The sequence below is a fragment of the Conger conger genome, chromosome 4 (assembly GCF_963514075.1).
Source record: "Conger conger chromosome 4, fConCon1.1, whole genome shotgun sequence".
Classification (NCBI taxonomy): domain Eukaryota; kingdom Metazoa; phylum Chordata; class Actinopteri; order Anguilliformes; family Congridae; genus Conger; species Conger conger.
The window spans coordinates 45,384,307-45,409,164 of record NC_083763.1 but is presented as its reverse complement, the minus strand read 5'-3'; the positions used below and the strand labels follow the sequence as shown (position 1 = coordinate 45,409,164).

The following is a 24,858-nucleotide window of genomic DNA, read 5'->3' as shown; positions in this document are numbered from 1 at the left end:
AACTTGTGCTCAGAAACTATTACTAACCCCAACTGCCTCACGGCACTTGGTGAGATTAATTAGGCAGACGTGACACTTAGCAGGTGAACTTTCTGATCATGCGCTGTAATAATAGGCTATATCATAAGAAAACAGTGAAGACGCAATTTTGCCAGTGTATAACAGTACTACCAAGGAAAAACTGCATGAAATCGTGTTAATTGACCTTATTTTAGCCCAACCATGAATTCCCCACTGCGATCTTTTGCAAGGGGATCTGAAGTTTTTTTAAACTTCAAGCACTTGTTAGCCTTCTGTTCCTACAGTTGCGCATGTTATTTCAATCATTTCTCGCTGCTGCGCATGAGATCTATTAATTTGTTAAATGAATTCACCTTTCTTCAGCTTTTCTGTGAATTTCAACAACTTTGTGTGCTGACTGTTCTGCCACTTCAGACTGCTCTGTGACAAACTCCCAGCCTTTTTGTTCACAAGGCTAATCTGTAATATTCTCCCCACAAAATGAACCAGAAATGATCATTTCTGTCATTATTTTAAAAAAAAAGAATGATTTCCCCCGAACCCCCCCAAGAAGGTAGAATTTCCAGCACCCCCCGAGAAAAAATAGTTCCGCCATCTATGCCCATATCCTCAACTGTCCAACCACAATCCACCCTGATCTGAGCATTCCTGGATGAGAAATGTGATAGCTACATCAATTCCACCATGGATACCTTGTACTGTCGAATCTGATCTGAGGTGAAATCACAGCGCGTCCTTAATCTTTCTTCCCCATTGCTGTCCGCCGCTTCCTGGGAGCTGCACCATGATAATTGATGTTCAAAACCATTCTGTTTATTTGGCTTTGGAAGTCCTCCTTTTGTCTGTTTGTTTCAACTGCAGACCCGCAGACACTTGTGGGACGAACAGCAGACACTGTTCATCCCACAAGGGGAAAAGTGTCCAAGCACTCACAGGAAACTAGACCACACTGCATGCAGGCAACAAATGCAATGTACATTCTGGCCCATGCCCTGCTACTACTGTAGCTATTCTTGCTCATATGCTGCACACAAACTACTGTAGCTATTCTTGCTCATATGCTGCACACAAACTACTGTAGCTATTCTTCCTGCACACAAACTATTTTTGTACCAAGCGGCCAAAACCAAGCTTCTTTTTTGATGCTCATTTCCTGGTCATGCTGAAAGACCATGCTCACTAGTGCCACTGCGGTTGGCTCCAGTATAGGTCATTCAGGTTCTCAATGTAAAATCAATGATACAATTGTGGTAAAAATATGAATTCAAACATTTTTTCCCCACAAGAAAATGTTGTCAAAATCTATGGTTTTCCTTCATCTAATGCCTCTCCATTTGCAGATTTTGAGGTTATCGTTTTATTAGGACAATAGAGCAATACATTGTGGGACAGATTACATCACTCCCTCTCACATGCTTAGCAGAGGAGCCGGATCGCAATCTTCTAAGCTCTTTGGAGGAGCCTCAATCGGCTTCCCTACTGCACAGACTCTGGCTCCAAATTTACAAAATGGCGGCACGAGTAAACTTTATTTTACTTTGGGCTTCAAAACGCTGGTAACAAGCCCATGGATGGACCAACAGGCACTTGTTTCAGCTGTTTTTCAGACCAAACGTCAGAATGGGGAAGAAATGTGATCGAAGTGACTTTGACCGTGGAATGATTTCTGGTGCCAGACAGGGTGGTTTGAGCATCTCAGAAACTACTGATCTCCTAGGATTTTCACACACAATAGTCTCTAGAGTTTGCAGAGAATGCTGTGAAAAACATCCAGTGAGCAGCATTTCTTTGGGAAAAAATGCAGCAGAAGACCAAGTATAAAAAAGAAGTCTAATCAATACACTGAGTGTATAAGTTTGTATAAACATTGAAAAAACCTTCGCTTCAAAGATTAAGGCAACTCATTAATTATGTATTCAGCCTGATACCTGAATGATTAAGACCCATTTGCTTTCCTTTAATAAAAGGTTTTCTTTACTTGCCTATAATGACAGTTAATGAAACCACTATCACAGAAACAAGATGGTATGGTAATGTATTAACGATAAGCCTGTGCATTAAAAACACTGACAATATACTGCTTAACAGAAAGTCACAAGCATAATTGCTTTAGATAACAATACATATTTAGTCATTTAAAAGATCAGGGGTGCTCCATTCATGAAATCTGTTCAGTAGACCAGAGATGTACAAACAATGGCTCAGGAGCTAAACTGGATTAGCTAATGCCTTTGATTAGGTATTTGAAAGGGGTGGTATTTAAAGAAAAAATCAACCCAACACATTGCTTCAAAACATATATTTTTTATTTATTCATGTTGCTCAAACTTAACACCAGGAATACCAGTATCACCTGGAAACAGTTTTGTATTGCTCATATAAACATAAGCGGCTATGCCTGTTGTAGTCCATGTTGTAATGCTATGCATGTTTCTAAACTTGCATGCCAGCTTCAGGCTAAGTACATAGAAAATGGGGAAGTTATGGATGGATGTGTATATTTTGGTAAATTATATTCATACCGCAGTACAGGATCAATTATGATTATTATCGTTTAAGTCATATTCTGCCATTTGTCTATGCGATAAATTTCTATGAATCCATGCCGATGCAAAAGATTAGCCATTCCTGACCTTTATTAAGAAAAGATAGCCAGCTCTCTGTTTCTTTGCACTCAGAGCTGATATGATTCATGGTAAGTTCACCACAGTCTAGTTTACAGATCCAGATGATAGCGGGTCAAATTCTGCATTCGCCTTAGACCGAGCATTATCGTGAATTGACAAGTAGTCATTTCACGATGTCTCCGAAAGGTCATAATTCAGACACTGAAACGGCATCTTGGAGACGAAGGCCTTGGCAAAACATCAGGATGAAAAAAATGGTTTCCCTTTGCCAGAAGTGGGTAGCAACGTGTTAAGTAAATGTAACAAAATAAATGTAAAGTACGTTTTTTAATAAATTTCACTTCTAATAGTTGTTTTATAGGAGGATACGGATACTTTTACTCTTACTCGAGTATACATTACATTACATTACATGTCATTTGGCTGACGCTCTTATCAGAGCGATGGACAGTCATGTGGCAGCAATTAAATGCATGAGAGTATGCAGACATGGTCAAGAAGTTCATCAGTTTTGTAGACCAAATGTCAGAATGGGGAAGAAATTTGATCAAAGTGACTTTGACTGCAGAATAATTGTTGGTGCCAGACACAGTGATTTGAGTATATCAGAAACTGGGATTTTCACGCACAACAGTCTCTCGAGTTTGCAGAGAATGTCGTGAAATACACATCCAGTGAGCGGCATTTCTGCAGGCAAAAACACATTGTTTATTCAAAAGGAGAAGGGCCACACTGGTCTAAGCTGACTGTAAGGTGACAGTAACACAAATAACCACATATTACAACGGTGGTATGCAGAAAAGCATCTCTAAACACACAACATGTCAAAACCTTTAAGTGGATAGGCTACAGCAGCAGAAAAATGGTAAGTCTAAATAAATACGTCTAATAAATACCTAATAAAGTGCTCTGAGTGTATTCGGCTAAATTTATCCACTACATTCAAATTTTTATGCAATGCAAATTCAATATTCAATTTGTTCTCACAGAATTAAAAAAGCAGGAAAGTTCAGCCACAAAGCTCTCTGGAAATAATTTGTGCTCTCATCATCTTAATACATTTCTACATTCTCTTGAGGAGGTGAGGAGGCCAATTAATTAAATGAACATCAGTCAACATCCAGGACAAGGATATGTAGCAGCCAAGCCAACACATCTCGAGTTAGGAGGACTACAGCTTTTAAGGTCCTCCAAGGAAGGCATCAAACTGTAGTATATTTGCTCCTTTCCTGATTTTATTGCATATTTGTCACATTGAGTGTTTTCAGATCTTTAGACAAAATGTAGTGTTAGACAAACGTAACCTGATTAAACACTCATATCACTCATAACACAAGCTATCAAATATTCATATCACCACTAAAAAAGTAATTTCCCCTTTAAACCCCTTTCAGAAACACCTGCAACCAAACACTTTCAATGATTAGATCAGTCTGTCACATCACCGTGGAGGGATTTTTGCCCACTCTTTGCAGAACTGCTTTAATTCAGACATAATGGGAGGTTTTAAAGCATGAACTACTCATTTCAGGTCCTGCCACATCATCTCTGTTGGGTTAAAATCAGGACTTTGACTAGGCCACTCCACTTTTTTCAGCCATTCAAATGGACTTGCTCTTGTGTTTTGGATCATTGTTTTCCAGCATTACCCAATTACACTTCAACTAATGACCCCAACCAGTCTGGCTTCAAGAGTGGCCACTCCACTGAGAACGCCGTGCTTGCGGTCACTGAGGCACACCACTCTGTTAAAGCCAAATCCCTCTCCTCTGTCCTCATCTTCCTCGACCTGTCGGCCGCCTTCGATACAGTCAACCATGAGATTCTGCTCTCATCGCTGTCTGGGATGGGTGTCACAGGGTCTGCACTCACTTGGTTTTCCTCCTACCTCTCTGGTCGCTCCTACCAGGTGACTTGGAGCGGCTCAGTCTCCGACCCTCACCCCCTACAAACTGGAGTCCCGCAGGGCTCAGTTCTTGGGCCTCTCCTCTTCTCACTATACACCATGTCTCTTGGTTCTGTTATCTCTTCCCGTGGCTTTTATCATTCTTACGCTGATGACACCCAACTCGTTATTTCCTTCCCCCCCGACACCCAAGTCACCACACAGATCTCTGCCTGCTCGGCTGATATCTCTGTGTGGATGACTTCCCACCACCTGAAGCTCAACCTTGCCAAAACTGAGCTTCTCTACATCCCTGCTAAGTCCTCTCCGTCAATCGACCTCTCACTGACTGTTGAGGACTTTGTAGTTTCCTTCTCCCGTACGGCAAAGAATCTTGGGGTGACTCTTGATAACTGCCTCACCCTGGCTCCACAAGTATCCTCCACTGCCAGAACCTGCAGGTTCTTTCTGTATAATATACGCCGTATCCGTCATCTCCTGGCGGAGAAAGCCACCCAGCTCCTAGTCCAGGCACTCGTCATTTCCCGCCTGGATTACTGCAACTCCCTCCTAGCCAGTCTCCCAGCGTGTGCCATCAAGCCCCTCCAGCTGGTCCAGAATGCTGCAGCCCGCCTGATCACCAGTCAGCCCAGGTCGGCTCATGTCACCCCGCTTCTCATTGGCCTCCACTGGCTTCCTATTGCCGCACGCATCCGTTTCAAGGCCCTAGTGTTGGCATTTCAGGCTGCTAAGGGGACTGCCCCACCTTACATACAATCCTTGATCACTCCCCAGCTAGACCACTCCGGTCTGCCAGCTCTGGTCGCCTTATGGTTCCCTCTCTACGTGCACCTGGCGGTCGAGCTGCACGTTCACGTCTGTTTTCCGTTCTGGTTCCTCAGTGGTGGAATGACTTGCCTACCACTGTCAGGACAGCAGAATCCCTCCCCCTATTTCGACGCAGACTCAAAACCCACCTTTTCAAACTCTACCTTAGTCCTCCCTCCTGATTTCCCCACCCCTCCTTTGTTATCCCTATCCTTGTCTAACCCCCCCCCAAAAAAAAAAAAAAATTGCACTTATGATGACGACTATGTTTAGAACAGCACTCCATGTGTATTTTCCTAGTTCTGGATGTGATGCTTTAACTTATGGTAGAACCTATGCACTTGTAAGTCGCTTTGGATTAAAAGTGTAAAAATGTAATGTAAAAAAACTTCAGCTCATGGACATAACTGGACATTCTATTTAAGAAACTTGTAATTTCTCTTAGTTAGAAGTGGTTCTGCTTTCTTATTGTGGAGTCATGCACACTAAAGTTAACTGAGCCTAGAGAGGCCAGCAGGTCTTTGGATGTTCTTCTGGGAACTTTTGTGACTTCATGGTAGAAAGTTTAGAAAGTTTGGCAGTTCAGCCACTCCATGGAAGATTCACCATTGTTCCAGGAAAATGGCGCTCACTGTGGTTTGGAGGACTCCCAGAGCTTTCAAAATGGCTTTGTAACCCTTTCCAGAGTGAAATATTTCAAAACTCTCTCACCTCTTCTGGAAGCATAGTGTGCTTATAGAAACGTTGTAGGGACACTCTGATGGTAAGGTTCAATATGAGTACAAGTCTGGCTCTGTTTACTAAGTTTCCCTTTGTCTAATATTACATTTTGTCTGAAGGTTTGAAATCATTCAGTGTGTCAAATATGCAATAAGAGAAATCAGGAAGTACTTACTTGGGCATGGCCACCCACCATCACCCTTGTCCTCTCTGGCATCTTAGCAACTGAAAGAAAAGGGCATCGTCTCAACCCAACTGTATACGCATGTTCTACGACAGTTTTTGCAGAGAAGTTTCCTCAGACTCTGTTGCAAGTATCAATGGCAACATCCTCAATTACAAAATCAGAATGGTTGCAAAACATTGTAATACCATCTTACAATATCACAATAACTGTCGTAGAAAAGAAAACCACAAGCCAATATGCAGCACAAAAAGGAATACAAGACAGTGGACTGATTCATGGAAAAGGTGAAGTTAGAGCACTCTTTGAGACAAAGACAGAGCACAAACTTCAGGCTTTAATTCATACAGAGGAAAGTGATGTTTTGACGTCACTTCTCAGAGTTAGCATCTCATGTAATGTCGAAACATTTCCTGTCTCTATATGGTTTAAAGCCTTTGTCTTACAGAGTGCTCCAAGTTCACCTTTTTCATGAATCAGTCCACTATGGAAGTCTTTCATAGATTCCCTTTTGTCTCAGTATTTTGCCACAGTTGTTGATCAACCTTCCTTCTCCTATAATGTCGCAGTAGCACGCGGGCACTTCCGTTTTGCCCAATACGCAGTGCATTGGGCATTGTACGCATCTTGCAGGATACCAAACTTTCCGCTTGGTGACCGACTGGTAAAGCCGGTAAATTGTGTGGAGCAAAGGGCAGATATTTTCATGAATCCCCCCCCCCCCCATGACATATGGCTGCAGTGACTTTAGTTCACAGAAAAGAGGAGTACACAGAGTTTCAACCATTTTGTTATATCGGAATGAATTACCATTACAAATGGAAATTTTCATGCAGGTGTGGTAAGAAACTGATGGGATGTTTGAATCCAGTGTACACAGAATTATGTATAGTAAGGTTTTTCCCGCTATTCGTACATATAGCCCAAGTCTTTGAGTCTGAGAGATGAGCAGATTCCTCACATACAAAAGGCAGGCCACGTCGGGATGAGGTAACACTAAGGCCTGTTGAATGAAACATAGACAAGACTGATTGAACACACTGCACCACAGCAGGCAACAGCATTGTCTCTCGTGTACACAGAGTAGCCCAGCAGCAGCTGTAGGTGATGTGGAGTACACGCGTTTACCAACTGTTTTGTTTTCCTCTCGGGATATTTCCTCTGTACCAGCAGTCAGATTAAACAAGAAGGGCATGACCCTGCACATGTTCAACTCGGAAATTCGACCAAAAAAAGCCCTTTTCCTGAGAGACGTGCCCTACACTCTCAGGATACGGCAGTGCAGGAATCCACACCTGTGTGCCAGTGAGACCTGCACACTCTAAAAGGTGCTTCATGTACTGGAGAAAAGGGCAATCGGCCCTTTTTAAGCAATTAGCCGTGGCTTTTGATTGGTGGCTAAAGCGAGATAATGCTTTGATTTGATCCGATCAGTGTTCAGCACACCAACAATCTAAATAAAATACACTGATGCGTATTAGACACAGCTGTGAATTATGTTATTTTGTGCCTAAGCATACACTGTTACTCACACTTTAGGGAATAAGCCGACATAATGCAACATGCTTCAAAGGAGCAGTAGATTCATCCATTTGGTTGTGAACAATAATATGTGATTTGTATGGCCAAGAGCTAGTATGTGCCGTTTCCTTATTCCAGCCCCGTTGTGTGATTCCATTTTGAATACATCTGGAAAATTCTTATTCAATTCAAGAGAGAATAAACACCACTAGGAAATGGAGAACTTCAAAGTCTGCGCGGTAGGGAACACACCGTTCCTTGACGCTCTCCAGTGAATACCTACTAAGGAACCGCGGTAGGGGCAAGTTATACAGGGACAGAGCCAACAGTGGAGTGTCTGTCCTTGACTGATCCGAGATCAGTAAAGCTCCGTGCTCAGGCCACTCTCTAGGCCATGAGGAATGAACCCGCCACCTCAGACCATGTTCAGTGTAGGCACACTTCCTCAAGGGGTTACTGGACAACCATATGCAGTGACAGCCATGTTCTTTTCCCTATGGATGCAAAAAGAGAAAAGCTACAAAACAAAACATGAGATGTGACCTGCTATCAAAACAGTCAACTTAATTAAAAAGCGAAAGCAGTTTAAATTAGCTGCTTTCAAGTACAATAATAGGAATATTTTAAATCAAATATAAGCAAAAAGGAAACCAAGGAAACCCACTTGCTACAAAGTGGTATGCAGGACAGAACCAAATTACTTTCAACTGATCCCTCCGAATGCATTTGGTCCGACCAAATACTACATAGATGCAACTGCAACGTATGCTTAGTTTATTATTTGTATACAATTACCATACTCCCCAAAATAAAAAACAAGCATGGCATTTATTGATTTTGCATTGTGGAACTAGTCCAGAAACGCTGAGCATCATGTGTGTGTGCAATAGCTGGAAAATATCATGAAAAATGTGGATAAAAATAAATTGTACTTGAGGTCACAGAAATCGGCCTGGTCCGGTTGGGAGGAAAATATAACAAGGATATAAATTAACAGTACACTGACAGTACGTTGTGCAATGTGATTTTGAATCACCATAATCTGAATCCTTCCTTACTTGCAGTGCCAGGTTGAAGTGACAGCTGGTGTGATGTAATAGCTATCCGCCGTTAGACAAGTTATAAAGAGCAATATCCAGTTCCCAGGATTGAGATCAATTTAGATAGATTAATGTTTCAGGAAGCTGAAATGTTTGTTTTATAAAAGCTCTGTTTAGAAAACAATGTGTCACCCCAGTTCATGACAGTCTAATCTGACAGATGGCCTGAAGTCCAAGAGCTGCTTTATATTAAAAGGGAAATCCAGACAAGGGTTTAGAGTTTATAGAGTGAATCAATGGGACGTTGCATTCCTTCTCATTCTGATGGACAGTATTAGGGTGGGGGGGATTACTGTAAAGGCAGATTAATCATTTGCAGAGCCGGGTATGCCCCATACTTCAGCATTGGCCGAGAGGAAACGGGAGACGCTGCAGTCATTGGGCGGCAGAGCACGGAGGTCTGCTCCCTAAGGGAAGCGTCGAAGCCCCATGGACCGCTTCTCAAACTCCTGAACGCAGTTTGCGCTTGGTCAACCTTACCGGGCTTTCGATTTATTTCCATGGCCACCTTCCCGGGAATCTGCTAAGCCAAAGAGCCAGCTACAACCGGCGGAACCAAGTTCCCCCTGAGGCTCTGGGGCAGAGGCCAGCGTGCTCATCTCCTCCGTCAAGCCTCCGTCAAGCCTTCTCTGATCCGTCGAACCCGGGACACTTTTTTGTTTGCCCTTCAGCTGAACGTTTCATACAGAGGCCGCTGCTGCGAACCTGCTTCTATTCAACAATAGGTAAGATTTCTGTGTTAAAACATTGTTACAAAAACATTGTAAATCCCTTCCCTATCATTGAAAAAGGCTCACTGACATGTTGACTCACCCTCTGCCTGTGTTTATAGTCCTTAAATTCAAATATACAGTTGATGGGCCGACACTCTGTACCACAACACTGTACAGCTGTACAATTATTCAAGTTCATTGGTTGAAAATTGGTTCTAATTGCCACTGCCAATGGCGCTTCAACTTCAGCGTGTTCACAGAGAAGGGGGAGGGATACACAGGGTATTTGTTGTTGCAATTCCTCTCTTCATCGTTAGGAAATTGCCTATTGTACCTTTAAATAATGTAACTTAAAAAGTCCAAAATAGACTAGTTGATACAAATATGAAGCCTTCAATTACCCCCTGCAACGGGAAAAACGTTTAGCTGTGGACAAGAATATCAAGGCCGTATTGGCGCTGGCTGATAATAAATGAAGTGATCAGTATCATCAGTATCGCCTGATAAGGTTATGGCAGATATGATAAGCAAATACATTGACGTGCAAGCATCAGAAAAGTAATGCGTTTCATGTGTCACTGATGCTGAAAATTACATTTAAATGTCATCTCAAGAAATACTCTATTCACACCTATCTGAAGCTCTTATTGATTATTTATTTAATTTTAATTTATACCAGCCAAACTCACAAGCAAAGCTATACAGAGACTCGGTAGGTCTCTAGATGCATATTCTCTGGTTAATAAATGTAGCTTTTTCTGGCTTTATTTTGTTATACAGTTTAAATCTGTTGCATTTCTCTCTGATAACTTAATGTCCATGTTCTTGAATGTGGAAGCTTCACTGCATACGTGTAATAACATGAAACAGGACGTCCCTGGAATTGGCATTGATCAATAAGGCCAAACCAACCATTACCACAGCTACAGAATTACCATATTGTACATCCCTAATGAAAAAGTTATACTTGAGTGGCTTTGTAAAGATGGAAGCACCAAATTCATTATAATCTTTGCGAGAGCCAATGTGTAATTTATAATTTATTTTATCATTTATAAATAGTAAAAAATGAAAATAAAAAGCAATATTACTTTAAAATTTCCAGAAAAGTCTCATGTTTAGAAGTCTCAAGTCTCAAGCCATTTAGAGTTCAGGTTTGCTTTCTATCACTTACAGATTCATTGTAACAGACATTTAAACCAAACTTTGCACCCCACTGTATAGCTCTGTGTGTTTCTCCATCGTTCCTCATCCATTTTTTAATTGAATAAACAACAAACAATAACGGCAACTGTTAACTCCTAAATACATTTGAATATACATTTTAAAGGAGTAACATTGTCTTTGAATGTCACATTGCCAGTTGTCTTTAGGCAACAATAAAACACATGTGCATATTATTCAGTCCTTTAAATTCAGTCATTTAAATACATACTATTATTTTTCTATGCCTAAATTTCCCACTATAAAAGTTCAACCAAACTGGTCTGGGTGTGGTATAGAGAACTGTGAATTAGCTATGACATGCCCTCACTTTCAACACATTGTTGTTCGTTACCATAGCTACCTCCATGATAGCCGCTCATCTGTTTTCACAAGCTAGCTAACTTTGTATATCAACTATCGATAGCTAAGGTGAGGATGCTGACTTATCCGCTAGCTAGCCAAGTTAAGATAAAAGCATAACTATAATGTCCTCATGAAAACAAACTAGCTAGCTAACATTAGTGATAATGTCACCTTATGAAAGCAAACTAGCTAGCTGAATATAACCAGAAATAGTCTTATAGTCCTTAAAAGGCAGTCTAATTTAAGTGAACCTAACGTTAGTCAAATATTTGCATTGTCTTGTCTGTAGGCCAGCGGTGAAAACTATGGGTCACAAGTTATAGGGGAGGGATAAAGGGAGTGGTCATCCTTGTGTGACACAAACAAGGAGAACATTCTCATCCGGTTGAAAATAGGACAACAATATTAAATGCTTACTTCTCCAAAACTAAAGAATGGACATATTTCATACTTTCATTGTGTTTCTTCAATGCCTTCTAGTGCAAATTGCATATAAAAACCTAGAAAATGTGACCAACCACCATGTTACTCCTTTATTGTTCGCAAAGACAAGATGTTACATAGTAGCTGTAGCACACAGTCATATAATGAAACAATAAATCAGATCATGTGCTGGCTACACAGCATTTTAAAGCAAAGTTCTTTCATATTTTCTCTTTTGATTGCTGGACATTATATTCCGTGGTCCTAATAAGGTATTTTAGGAGCGTCAATTTATATTAATAACAAATTCAGTCAAACGCTTTTTGTTTACGATTGATTTACGTTTTCCTTATGGAAGCGAAAAGAAAGAAGTCTTGGTCTTAAAATAATGGTAAAATGGTAAATGGTTGGCATTTATATAGCACCTTTATCCAAAGCGCTGTACAATTGATGCTTCTCATTCACCCACTCACACACCGACAGCAATTGGCTGCCATGCAAGGCACTGACCAGCTCGTCAGGAGCATTTAGGGGTTAGGTGTCTTGCTCAGGGACACTCCGACACAGCCCGGGCGGGGGATCGAACCGGCAACCCTCCGACTGCCAGACGACTGCTCTTACTGCCTGAGCCATGTCGCCCCTGCCCCTGCCCCTGAATGGTAAATTGCTGGGACAAAGCACCTTGAAACACCCTTACTTTGACCCTTTTGATGAGGAATAAAGTTCAGTGTTGTGGTAGCCTAGTGGTTATTTACCCTAGAAAATGTAATTCACCTTGCAATCAAATAATGTGATCGAGAATTCAGACATGTTTATTCTGTTACACTAACAACTTAGACTCCCACAAGGAATTTGTTGCTCAATCTGCATAATGCTGCACAATATTATAACTTGCCATACATACTGCACATACTGTGATGGAAGTATATCCCACAAGAGACTACTTATGCAACATTGCACTACTTATTTGCATGGCAGGCATCTATAGTTATAGTGCATGTATTCAGGTGGGTTGGCATGTGGTGAGAAACCTGTCTCTTGGTGAAATAACTGTCACAGCAGAGGAACAAACCTATGGCAGTCCGAGAAGCAGTCCAACAGCCTGACAGCTACCTTACATGCAGTTGCACCTGGCCTTAGCCATACCGCCCAAGAAACTGGTCGTTTGTAACCACCAGAGGCACTCTGTATATTTGCTGTATATGCACATCAAGAGAAGGATTTGCTTCTGACTGAAAGCTTGATCTCAGTGTGAAATACCAGTAAGGTCTTTCTTTCCTGGAAAAGCAGGATACGGTACCACGGCTATAGCCACTTTGGTGTACAGCTGTATCGCTAAGCTACAGAACATGGCTGTTATAACAAACTGACAAACTGGACCTTAAAGAAAACATAACACACACCGAGGGGCATGCGTGATGGGGAAGGAACATTAAACAAATATGCACTTTGCTTCTATTTTATATTTTAAAAAACAACAGCACTGTGTACTATATGTGATAATTACATAATGCAGTTCTGCACTGCTGACAAAGGTAAATTCTCATTGGGGCAGGGGCAAGACTTTGCTTATTAGGCCTTCATCAATTCAGGTCTTTTCCAAGGCCTGAGTGTGACTGCCGGGAGAGAGAGAGATAGTTCAGCTGTGATATAAATGGTTAATAGAAATGAGTCAGTGGCCTGAGGAGTCATGGGGTCAAGCCACTATGTGAGCGGAGGTCGGCCGCATCAGGCCTGAGTGTGACTTTGGCAGTCAATTTCCACTGCTCTCTTTCCAGGCAGAGCGAGTGGTCAGAGGACAGAGCGTCCTCTGGAGCAGATAGTTCCAGAAGTGGCAGAGGCAGGGCAAATGAATGAGACTGACAGACAGGAGCCGATGCCCGAGTAATTCCATGGAAACCACTTTAATGTCTAGCCAGGGTAAAAGCTGCCCTGTCATTTGCATGGCTGATAGCGGATACAAGTTATTGGAAAATAAAGAATCTAAGCACTGAGGGGCGCCAACAACAGGTGGGTTTCAGCCCACCTATGGCAAGTTGCGCATTTGTCGAACCTTGAGCCAAAGCCGCTGTCCGCGGGTGGCTATGGTCTCTTGTCACGGTGGCAACCGCGGGGAGCCGTTTGTCTCTGGCCAACATTTTCTGGGAGCATTGAGGGTTTTTTGCGACCGAGCATGATGAGTGACAAATTTGTATGTGGACCTGTTCCAAACCACACCGAATACATATGTGTGTGCCGTCTGTGGTCCCAGTGTTGCTGCACCATTTCTAACTCCGAAGAGAAATTGCAAAGAAAACAAACGATTCGTGTTGCAAAAAATAAACAAGTAGACTCTTGGTTTCAGCTTTCCTCCCAGATGCTGAAAACTCAGAATCTGATACCACTCGCAACACAGACTTCTATAGGAGAGTATAGGCCTCCAGCGCCATGTTATTTTTCTAAGTTTCCAAGACATTGCTTTTCAACTTCAAACTAATCAAACATCCACAAGGGTAAAAAGAGTTCACCTGTAATTCAACTGGCCTACGTGGTGATCACACATACGCAGCTTTGAAATTGCAGTGCATGCTGACATCCTCCAATGTGATTTATGAGAAAATACTCTCAAAATGAAAAAAACAAATACATGATAGGAGACTTAACTGGGGTAAACCATAACCAGAATAATATTATGGTTGTTATACATGTACATATACTGTAAGAAAAGTCTGCTGATAAATAAAATAAACTGCAGGATCTATTGTTTCAAATGCTACAAAGCATACCTTTGCATAAACGTTAATACACATACTTATATAGTCAGCTGGAGGCTTTAGCTAAACCAAACCTTTGTCTGTGGTGATGTCTCCATAACGACACCGCAGCACGGCACTACTCTGTAGACTGCAGCTCCAACCAAGTGTTAAAAAAAAAGCGCAGAACAAACAGGTGCCTGTATTGTTCTGACGGGACTAATTTAGCATAACGTGCTTTTCGACACACCTCTAACATCGTGCTAAAAGAGCAGGGCAGCCGTTACGAGCGAGCCTCGTTCCGTATCGCGCCACTCATCCCGCCGAAGCCAAAGGTCCCATTAAATGGAGGAGCGGGAACGGGAAAAGTTATTTAAAGGTTGAAGAGCAAAGTCGCCGCCATCGATTGGGAGCAATGGAAATTTTAATTGCTTCTGATGTCTGCTTTTCGACGCTCGCGTTGATATGCGGCTGTTGGCGCCGTCGGAGCCCTTCCGCCGTTTTAATATGCGGAGGGCTCCCGCAGCCTTCCTCGTGAATCACCACCTTATCAATCCAGATGAACAATGCGGACGCCCCGAGTCGTCAGGTCGCGGGGAGCAGAGCCGCGGGCGACGACGTGTCAGTCTGCCAGCCGTCAATCTGCCCACCTCTGATTAGCGGCTCTCACGGAGGAAGTGTCGGCCCGGATTCGAAGGCTTTAAAATCTGGCCGGCAGCACTGAGCATCAACGCTAACTTTTTATGTTCAAAGTAAAATCAATAGGGATTCTCCTCAAGGGTTTGGTCTTGTTTTCTGTTTTTTTTTTGTTTGTTTGTTTGTTTTTGTTGTCATTTTTGTTGGCTTGTTTTTATTTTGGCGAAGAGGTTAAGGAATAACTAGTGAACCAAAAATGGATCCACGGCGAGATTACTGAAGATAAATCTAAAAACAGATAATTTCACACCATAACAAACTGTACTTCTCTTTATTGACTGAATGCCCTGAACCTGACTGAATTACGTACAGCCCTTAGTAAGGTATCCTTCTTGGGGTTTACTCATTTGTAGTCTCCCTTCTGTTAAACTTCTTTCTATTATGACATTTCCTCAAACATGCCACTGAAGTAGTTTCAGTATAAAAGTCCCAGTAAGCAGTTAAACAATGACCTGCCTGAAATATGATGTTCCAAATGTGAACATCAATGCATATCATATTCCTCACAGACAAACCGTATGATGAGGCCTCTGAGACCAGACACGGCTGACCTCAGAAACCCGTACCGTTGAGAGCAATCTAAACAAGTCACAGATTCGAAGGAAAAGAACCCAGTCTTGAGAGCATGAGTGTTTTCAGCTTGCTCGGTGTTCTATCCGAGACATTTGGCACAGCCCCCAACATTGATTTCTCCTCGATGCTTTTCTTTTTTTGTTTTTTTCTTTTTTTGCTGTATGCATAGTCAGCAGGGCACCACTGTGAAATTAACTTATTCATTTTCAACTTCAGGATTTTTGCAACCAATTAAATACGTTTGTTGAAAATAAGATACAGAAATTTTACTTTATAAGAAAAACCTTCTTAGAACTATAGCAGGAAAGCTTACTAATGGAAGGATTTAGAATATATATTTTCATAGTTGGTCTGGATTTTGGCCCGAAAGGTACATGATAAAAATATATGTATATACAGGCTTAAATCCTCCCCAACACCAAATCCGATGCAAATTGATATGTTATTACAAGTCCAAGAGAGTACTGGTTCATCTTTTCCCTGGGACCATGGAGCTGGTCTGGGTTGGAGGACATCCAAATCAAATCAGGTCTGAGATCGAGTCTGAGAGCAAGGAGATCTCTGGGGCTTGGAGTTTTTTTAATCTGAGCCAAAGCCCATGGTCCCATGATGTCACGGATTACACTCCTTTAAACACCAGGGGAAAAGGGCTGAGAACAAACAACAGCCAACAGACCCACACCTAGCGCTAAACTAATGGATTGCACGCAAGTGCTGAGAGGGATATAATTTCCTTCTCCTTCTGATGTTACAGCAATTGTTGGTCACTCCCACTCCCAATGTTAAAAAGCTCTGCTTCTCCTAAATTACAGTCGAAATGCACTGATTCACAAGCTCAGCTTAACAAAAAGTGCAAACAATGTCACAGACTCGTTGAGCTACTGTACCACAAGTACTACTGACATTGCCCTAACTAGGTTTATTATGTGGCGCAGGCTAAATGTTAAAGTGTTGTGTGAAAAATACTTTTGCTAGGTCCTGTATTTCTTCTCAGAAGCCAACTTCATCAAATGAATATGAAATGAATAACACTGACACTGGTCATTTGTGGTCATTCTCTGGGAAACCTAATTACTTGACCAATTTATAAACATGCTCAGCCCATAAAGGTACACCTCATGACTGCAGATCAAGTAGTCTGAGTCTGGACTATGTCATTAGTCAACAATGACCCGGGAGTCTGGATCAGCAGGACACAGCTGGCATTGTCCCGCAAGGGCAGGGCTGGTTTGCATGGGTTCTTGGGTTACCACAGCATAAGTATTGCCTCTGTAGCAGGCACCTACAGGTTATGCATTGTTGTCAGCGAAAGATGAACATCTCCTCCAATCAGTGCAGTTTCTTCTGACTGGCAAGCGGAGGAGTGAGAAAGCTTCAGCTATAATGTTCCCTGTTCAGGGGTTTGGAACTGGAGATTCCAAAAACAGAAACAAAAAAAAGGAAATGTAAAAAAGGAAACGATAATATTCACAATTCATAGTATAGCCGCGACTACACAACCCATGACAAAGGGAACCAAGCACAATAGGCAATAAGTAGGAAAAAGAAAGAAAGTCTCAAGGTTTCACTCCTCAGTGGAGCTAATAAAGCTAAACCTGCAAGAGCACTTGCTGGATTTGAACCTTAGGACTGAAGACACTCAACAGCCTTTGAACAGAGCAGTGCATTTGAGGTGCAACTGTGCAGAAAATAAGTGTCAAGAAAAAGATACCACAGACACATTTCAGTTCATGCCACCTTTGAAACAGCTAAAAGAGCTAAACAAAGGCTTTGTGTAGAGGCTATTGCTGTCCTCAAATCTCTAACCTCAGTGTCTGCTTGTTGATTACTTTAGACTTCACCAGAACACAATATTCGGCAGCAGCAACCTGAGCAAACTGGCATTAACGAATAGATCAGCAGTATCGAGAAAAAAAGTCTTTATCAAAGGATCATTATTTCATCATTATTTGAATGTGTAGTGCTTTATATGCGCACCAAAATTTGTACAGATGGCTATTAATTTTGACCAACTTTCTTATTAAACATTGATTCCCTTAGTACAGCCATGTTTATAAGGTACCACATTTTTGGAAGAGGAAGGTGCAAGGGACAAAGTTTGTTTTAGGATAAGACATCATTAGGCCTTTTAGAAATAAAGTCATGCCATACACATGCACCTCCAAAATGTAGTTTTCAGCAAGGTAATATGAGCTTTGTCATTGATAATCCTTTAAATTATTTATATTTCATAATTTATATTTGTTTATTTGATTAAAAAAAATAGTTCCCTCGCCAAGATTGTTCACCAGCTTTCTACTGGTTCAATAGAAAGTTGAGGGATTGTATTCAGAATGAGGACTGTTACAGGCATGGAAATGCAGAGAGGGTGTTTGCCATTTTAATAGGTGTAAATGAGTGGCCAGGAATTGGTACAGTATAAAGAAGTATTTTGGTGCTGACACAATCTATTTGAAGAAAATTGGATTGTTATTTACTTGGTCAGCAGATAGACCTTGTCCATGGGTGCTTACAATGCATCAAAAGGAAAAGTACTTAATGTTTTAAGGCAGAACATCAAACCACAAAGGTCAGTAAGTGAATCCTGGAATGCTCTCTTCTGCTCATTGTTGAAAGTAAATTATACAGTTTAGGTGTCGATCTATGTTTTTTCAAGGTGGGGGGCAGGTTTTGGCATTACAACTCCAGGCAGAATATCAAACATGAAGATCATATTCCGCTGAAAGGTCATGTCATATTTGATTACGCAAAGTATATCTCATTAAAATTAACTTGCATGCATTTCAAATACAGCCGCTTTGTGTATATGTGTATGTGTGTCTGCGTGTGCATGTGCGTGTGCATGTAACAAAGTGCATCGGGTTGACTCAAACGTGCACCAGCAGGTTGCCTTATATAATAATCCATATGCTTTTAATATGCACTTTTTTCAGCTCCATCTAAACGTATGGGTTAAAAGAGTGAGTGCTGTGAACACCATTGCTTTAGTGCTACTCTACTCTTTGCTTTTGTTCTGCTGCCAGGAACCATGGGTGTGCTGCCATTGAAGCTGCCTTTTGAACTATCCATTACAACCCAAACTAAATAAAAACCTGTATCGGTAGGCAGTCGCTGTGCACCGAGTTTGCTGAAATGATAGCATTGTGGAAAGGGGGGACCAGAGCATTAATTCAGAGGCGTTTGTCTACTGACGCCTCCGCATGCAAAGGCTACTGCGGGGTGCAAAGTTAGCGGTAAGTGAAACATTGTTGCTTTATCAATGCCCCCCCATTCACTCTTTTGGCTGCTAATGGGAGCCAGACAAATTGCAGGATATGGGACATAGTGAGGGTAATTTTCAGTGAAGTAGACCTGGCCAGGAAACAGAGACTGACAACTTTCTCTGAAGCCCTTTCAGAGTGACAGGGGATAATGACACAGCGTTATTCACTGTGCTGACAAGTTCAAGCATTCTCGGAGTATATCCAGCTACGGAACACATGCGCACGCCCCCCCCCCCCCCCACACACACACACACACACACACACATACACATACACACACACTCACACACATATACCTGCACACTCCTGTCACTTTCAGTCTTGTGGGAAGAGCATTTGTACCCGAGTTGGCATGTAGGCTGCATTTTGTATGCATGTGAGCATGCATGAGCATGTCTGTATGGTGGAGCGGCTTATCCAAGGATACATAACATCGCGAAGACACATTCAAGTATTTTGCATCTAGCTTCAATTAGCCTGAGGCAAACGGATCAAATTGTGCAATTTTACCTCTCACTGATTTATAGTTTGGTTTAAATGGGGTAAGGTTTAACATAAGGTGTCCGTTCTTCTCTCGGTATTCTGAAAATTGATTATTAAATTCTCAGATTATTAAATTCTAAAATTACAGTGCGCCAGGTCAATACAAACTCAAATCTAAAAATGAAATTTCAGTGACCTAAAGATTTTCTGCTCAAAGGTGCTGTGTTTTTTTAACCTAGTGGCAATATTGGCAAATGCAGCCTAGATTGCTAACATATTAAGCAATACCAGGAAAACATCTTTCATAAAAAGGAGTAAATCACAGGTAGCATGACTGAAGTCTGTCTAGTCTAATGGCTTTAAATGCAATAAATACAGTCTCATGAATAATTGATATATATTTCTATAATATACATTTTCAACTGGCCACTACATTGCTAACAATGAAAATACTTCTTAAAAGGCAATTATAGCAGTCATTTAATAATAGGAGTAAAACATTATTGCTCAAAAAGACATTGTATAAGTCTGTGCATATATCCATTTATTTTTCACATGTAACAGAGCAATATCACACAAGACGGAGTGCTGTTATGTTGTATATAAGCACAGATGTGATTCAGTTATAAGTACAAGGCCTCTAGGGGTTCCATTTTTGACACGACTGATGGACAACCATTGGTATCAGACCTGGGTCAAATATATAATTGGTTTGAATTCTGTATACTTTTCTGTGCTCCACTGATCTTGCCTGGTGCCTTTGAGCCAACCTAGAGGACCAAACAAGGGGGTCTGCACTTCTTGAGAGTATTTCATAAGTTCCAATACACCAGACAAGCTTGGTAAAGCATTGAAAATTATTTGACTCCAAAACAATTACATAATTGGACCAGGTCCAATTAGCAACCCAATGTGAGTGATTCAGACCAATCGGAGCTATTTAAAACACAACTTTAGAGGACATTAACATGATATGAGGTGCTGAATTTTCTCCACCGAATCTCATTCTGTCATTCTGTCAGCTATAGCTCCATCTGGGTCATTTAACAGTATCTGATGGAGGCAAAGCTGCATACTGTAACTTTAAATGCACCTAACTGATTTTAGAGCCAAAGGGGGAAAGAAAACAAGTCCAGCTCTCGGTGGCACTTAATCCACCAGATGGCACCCTGCAAAGGAAAGCCCAACAGTAGCCTATTAGAGCAGAGCGAATTCCATTTCAGTCAAAGTCGGAAGTCCACATTCCTGGCGGTCCTCCTGCACTGCGGTGCATGCCAATCTCAGCCTCTGCAAGCTTTCATTTGTCCAAACTGGCCCTGCTGCAGCTTAATAACCTCTCACTCCCAGGGACCTACAGCGAAGGAAACTTGAGCCCACAGGCCAAGCTGATTACAGTCAGTGGGCCAGCTATTTATACGGACTTAACATGATTCAAATGCAATAAAACCAGCCCTGGTCACCCTGTACATCTTATTTATTAAAGTGATTTAAGGGGGAATTCTTGGAGGAAAGCCAGAATTTTACAGGTTCTGGTCAACAGGCCACTGCTGGAATGTTGAGCGGGCCTACAGGATAAGACTATACAAATCACTGTTCTTTTAATAATATGGTAACGCTAACTAGGCTATATGCCAGAGAAACCGCTACCATAAACACAACATGGCACCTGTCAAACAGCCAGGACAATGCATTTCAAAACACTCTCATATGTATTAAGCAAAATGTGTGAAAAACAAATTCAAAATGATAGCAGTGTACATTATGATAGTGGTCTGACATTTATCAAGCTGTAACAGGAATTGTCATACTTATAACAATGCTTATATAATTCAAATTATTATGCAAAGTAAGCCAAGAGAGCACTACACAGAAGCCATCATAAAATACACATGTAAATTCTTTCAATCCATAGAATTTCTACCATTCACCTCATGCATCGAAAACACAAGGAAAGGGCTATTTTAAAATGGCTGAAAAGCAACTATAGCTATTCAGTTTAAATATCATTTTAATATTCAATAAATTAATTGACAGAAATGCTGTCCAAACGGCACAATGTAAAATGAAAAGCGAGTGACAGCATGCATGTCTCAGGTACAGTAATCCAGGTCAGGGGGGGGGGGGGCGGTTTTGAAACACCCAAGAGCACTGATGGCATCTGGCCCCCGATACACACACTTACAGCAACTGAACATTTTGCAGTTATTGCACCAGTCCAGTCAAACAATACAGACAAAACTGTTTTCTTTCAGCTGAACAGAGATGCTGAGGAAACAATAACAAGGGAATGAATAGTTTTTTTTCAAAACATGAAAATGTTATGTGCTATGGTTCAACTGACAGTCGATACGCTTTTGCTAACTCCGACTGATGCAACGAACATGTTCAGACTGTATGTGCATACAAGGTAAGTCTTGTTCATAGCCTATTTGATGAGCCAAAATTCAGGTAACGGGGGAATAACAGCTAAACGCTGGCACTTCTGAATGTTCTTTCCGGCCCTATTTGCTAAATTGAGCTCCCCAAACTCTACCTCCTTTTGTTAAAAAAGCCAACTGACAGTGTTTTGTAACCACGGAGTATTTCTTCATGATGTGCCTGGGGGTTTTCAACATGTCAACGGTCTGTGTTGGTTCAGTTATCTGCATGAAATACGTCTGGCTGCAAAAGAATGAGAAATCACCATTTGTTGCCAAAATACATTTGCAAGCCCCTGAAATCAAACAATGAAGGCCAAGGAAAAGTATTTTTCCAAATACAATTGCCTGTAGTTACACAGAATACTTTTTGAACATGCGGTACAAATCCCCTCTACTGAGGATCTACTACAGTGACATACAGTATGCATTCTTATTTAAAATTGGATTAATTCCTGAAATGTTTGAGACAGTACAGTATAATGAAACCGTACACTTGCTACAGTCAGGTCCTGCTAAGATGTTAGTAACAATCTACCAATTCCAAATTTAAATGCATCTCAGGTGTGTTGGTCTAGACTTAATCAGCCAAATATAACAGAACCACATTTGAAGTTAAAAAAGGACATTTTAAACCCTGCTATAAAGGCATGTGCCACACATTATTCTAAGGTCACAGCAGTGCATTCTGGGGAGGGAGGGAGAGGGAGAGAGAGAGAGGGAGGGAGGTAAATTTCACAGAGTAAGAAACTTCTGCTCAGTAGCACCACTCGACAGATTAAGTTATTGTCATTTTTCTGCTCTCTCTCAATGTTATGAGAGGCCGTGCCAAGGCCGCACACTTGCCACAGTCAGGTCCTGCAAAGATCGGCTTGTTTGCAAACTATGGTCTGAAGCTTACCCAGAAAATTAACAAAACAAAGAAAGTTGGCAGGAGAGAAAAGACGGCAGTTCGCTGAGCTCTGCTGGCAGCTTTACTCTGCTGTCAAGCGCCATTTCCTGTCCCGACCACTTTACGAAGCCAAGATGTGATCAGCTCTGTCAAAGCTGCTACCTTGTGAATAGCCTGGTTTCACCCAATAGGCTTGATGATTGTGATGTGTAATATTTGATGAAGCACATGTGTTGAGCCACAGGAAAGCGTTTCTCAGTAAAAGTATGCAAGCACTCCACAGAACAACACGGTTGAACCTGTTTCACAAACTGTGATCATACAAATGTGGTAGTACTGTACACATTCCTTTACCGAAATATATCAGCACATACAAATGTGGCATATGGCAAACTGACTTCAGTTTGATGCTCTTTCTTTAGGATGCTTGGGTCTCACTGACACTTTCTCAGTCTAAAGTGTAGACTGAGAGGTTTGGAAAGGAAATCAAGCTTAATGTGGCCAAAAATAAAAAGCAAGTAGGTTGGTGCAAATAGGTGAGGTAACGTAATGTATAAGGAGAGCCAGTGCAATTGCCAGAGCAACCTCGCATTATCACAAGTTTCCTGGCATCCCAGATGTTTCAGACTCGCAGATTTTTCCACTGAAATCATTGAGAACATTCTGGATGTTCTCGGCAGTCAAGTATGGGATATCCAACCATCACCATACCCGACTTCACAGGATAAGTCTCCCATCTGTGCTCCAGCCAAAAATAAATAAAAACCTTTTTTTGCCTCTTACAAGTCTACATGTGACCTCAACAAAACCTGGAGACCCGTTTCTAATTGGTCTAAATCCGCCAGAAAGAAATCTCACGCCTCAAGCACACTACAAGATTCTTACTGTCAGCGAGAGCGATGGCATATCGTGGTTCTTCACTGATGAACCCTAGCTTTCATACCACACAAACAGGGGATCTAGAGTGTACAACTGTGGCCATCTCAATCACATTCAGAAACATGGCAAAATGTTTCTGTTTGTACAATGCTTTCCATCAATATAACTTATGAAGACAGGGTCGTTGAGTGGTGAGACTACAGGAAGACTGCATAGGGTCAAAGAGAACTGGCATATAGCCAAAAACACGCCACTCATTTCCAATAATATTGTCTGTGGGTGGAAAGAATGTCAAGCAGTGATTTACAGGGTACAGATATTTCATTGAAAAATGTGGCATTTCCAGTGTAAGTTGTGCATTTTCTCACCAAGATAGGAAAGCACTTCAGTGCAAGAGACTGGTTTTTGTCATGGTTGTTATTGCTGCAGAAAAACTCATGAGATACATACCTCAGTTACCCCCTGAATCACACCTCATCAAGATCAAGCTCTTTAATGCAAGTAAGTCTTTCCGGTCATGAACATTGCGAAATCAGTCCTGAATAACTTTGCAATGATTTCACATACCTGCACCAACACAATTTTAAAGTGGACATCCATGGTGGCACAGAGCCTACGGTTACGTTTCTAGTCCAATCAGAGGCTTTTCTGGAGTCTACCCAATAGGAGGCAAGTTGTGTACATTACAATGCAGCCCATCTGGTAATCACCACTTTGTAACCAATTGAATAGACTGTATTGCCACCCCTATCACCAATATAGCCAGCAGCCATACTGTACAATCATGCTGATGTACAAGTGTAGGCTTGGTTAGAAGAGGGACCTCCTGAGAAAACCAAGTTGCTGCTGGAAGAGGTATTGGTGGGCTAGTGGGTTCTTCCCTCTGGTGAAATAAACCCAAATGTACCAGTGGAGTGATGGGGACATTGTGCTTTAGGAGTCGCTGTCCTTCCAAGGCCCTGAGTCACTGTGGTCATTATAGATCCCATGACCCTCATCGGAAAGGGCAGGGGGTTCCAGTAGTCCTGGCTCTCAACCTGCCACCGAATCCCCTCCCAGTGAAGTAGCTAAAGATTTGTCCTCATCCTCTCCACCTCAGCTCAAAGTGTGGTGAGCGTGCTGGCACAAAATAGCTTCTGTGCATCACCCAGGTGGGAGCAACACATTAGCAGTAGTTGAGGGGTGAGGCGAGTTTCCCCTTTATCACTGTAAAGTGCTTTGAGTGTGGGAAAAATACTGTATAAATGGAAGGAATTATTAGTATCACAGTCTATTGTGACTCAGGGGTTTTGCTGGCTTGGTTGCTTGGTGAAATTACTGACAGCTTGTGTC

At 41.7% G+C, this 24,858-nt stretch overlaps 1 protein-coding gene across 3 annotated transcripts in view; it reads right to left on the bottom strand.

The window, feature by feature from the left end:
- lpp (LIM domain containing preferred translocation partner in lipoma) overlaps nt 1–24,858 on the bottom strand; it is a 273,606-nt gene that overhangs the window by 218,376 nt on the left and 30,372 nt on the right. Inside the window, exon 4 of one of the 3 annotated variants that reach the window (XM_061240899.1) lies at nt 6,257–6,306. The exons of the other annotated variants lie outside the window; for them this stretch is intronic. Coding sequence (XP_061096883.1) covers nt 6,257–6,264 — 8 coding nt within the window. The 5' untranslated portion in view covers nt 6,265–6,306. The remainder of the gene's footprint in view (nt 1–6,256; nt 6,307–24,858) is intronic. 3 annotated transcript variants of the gene reach the window in all.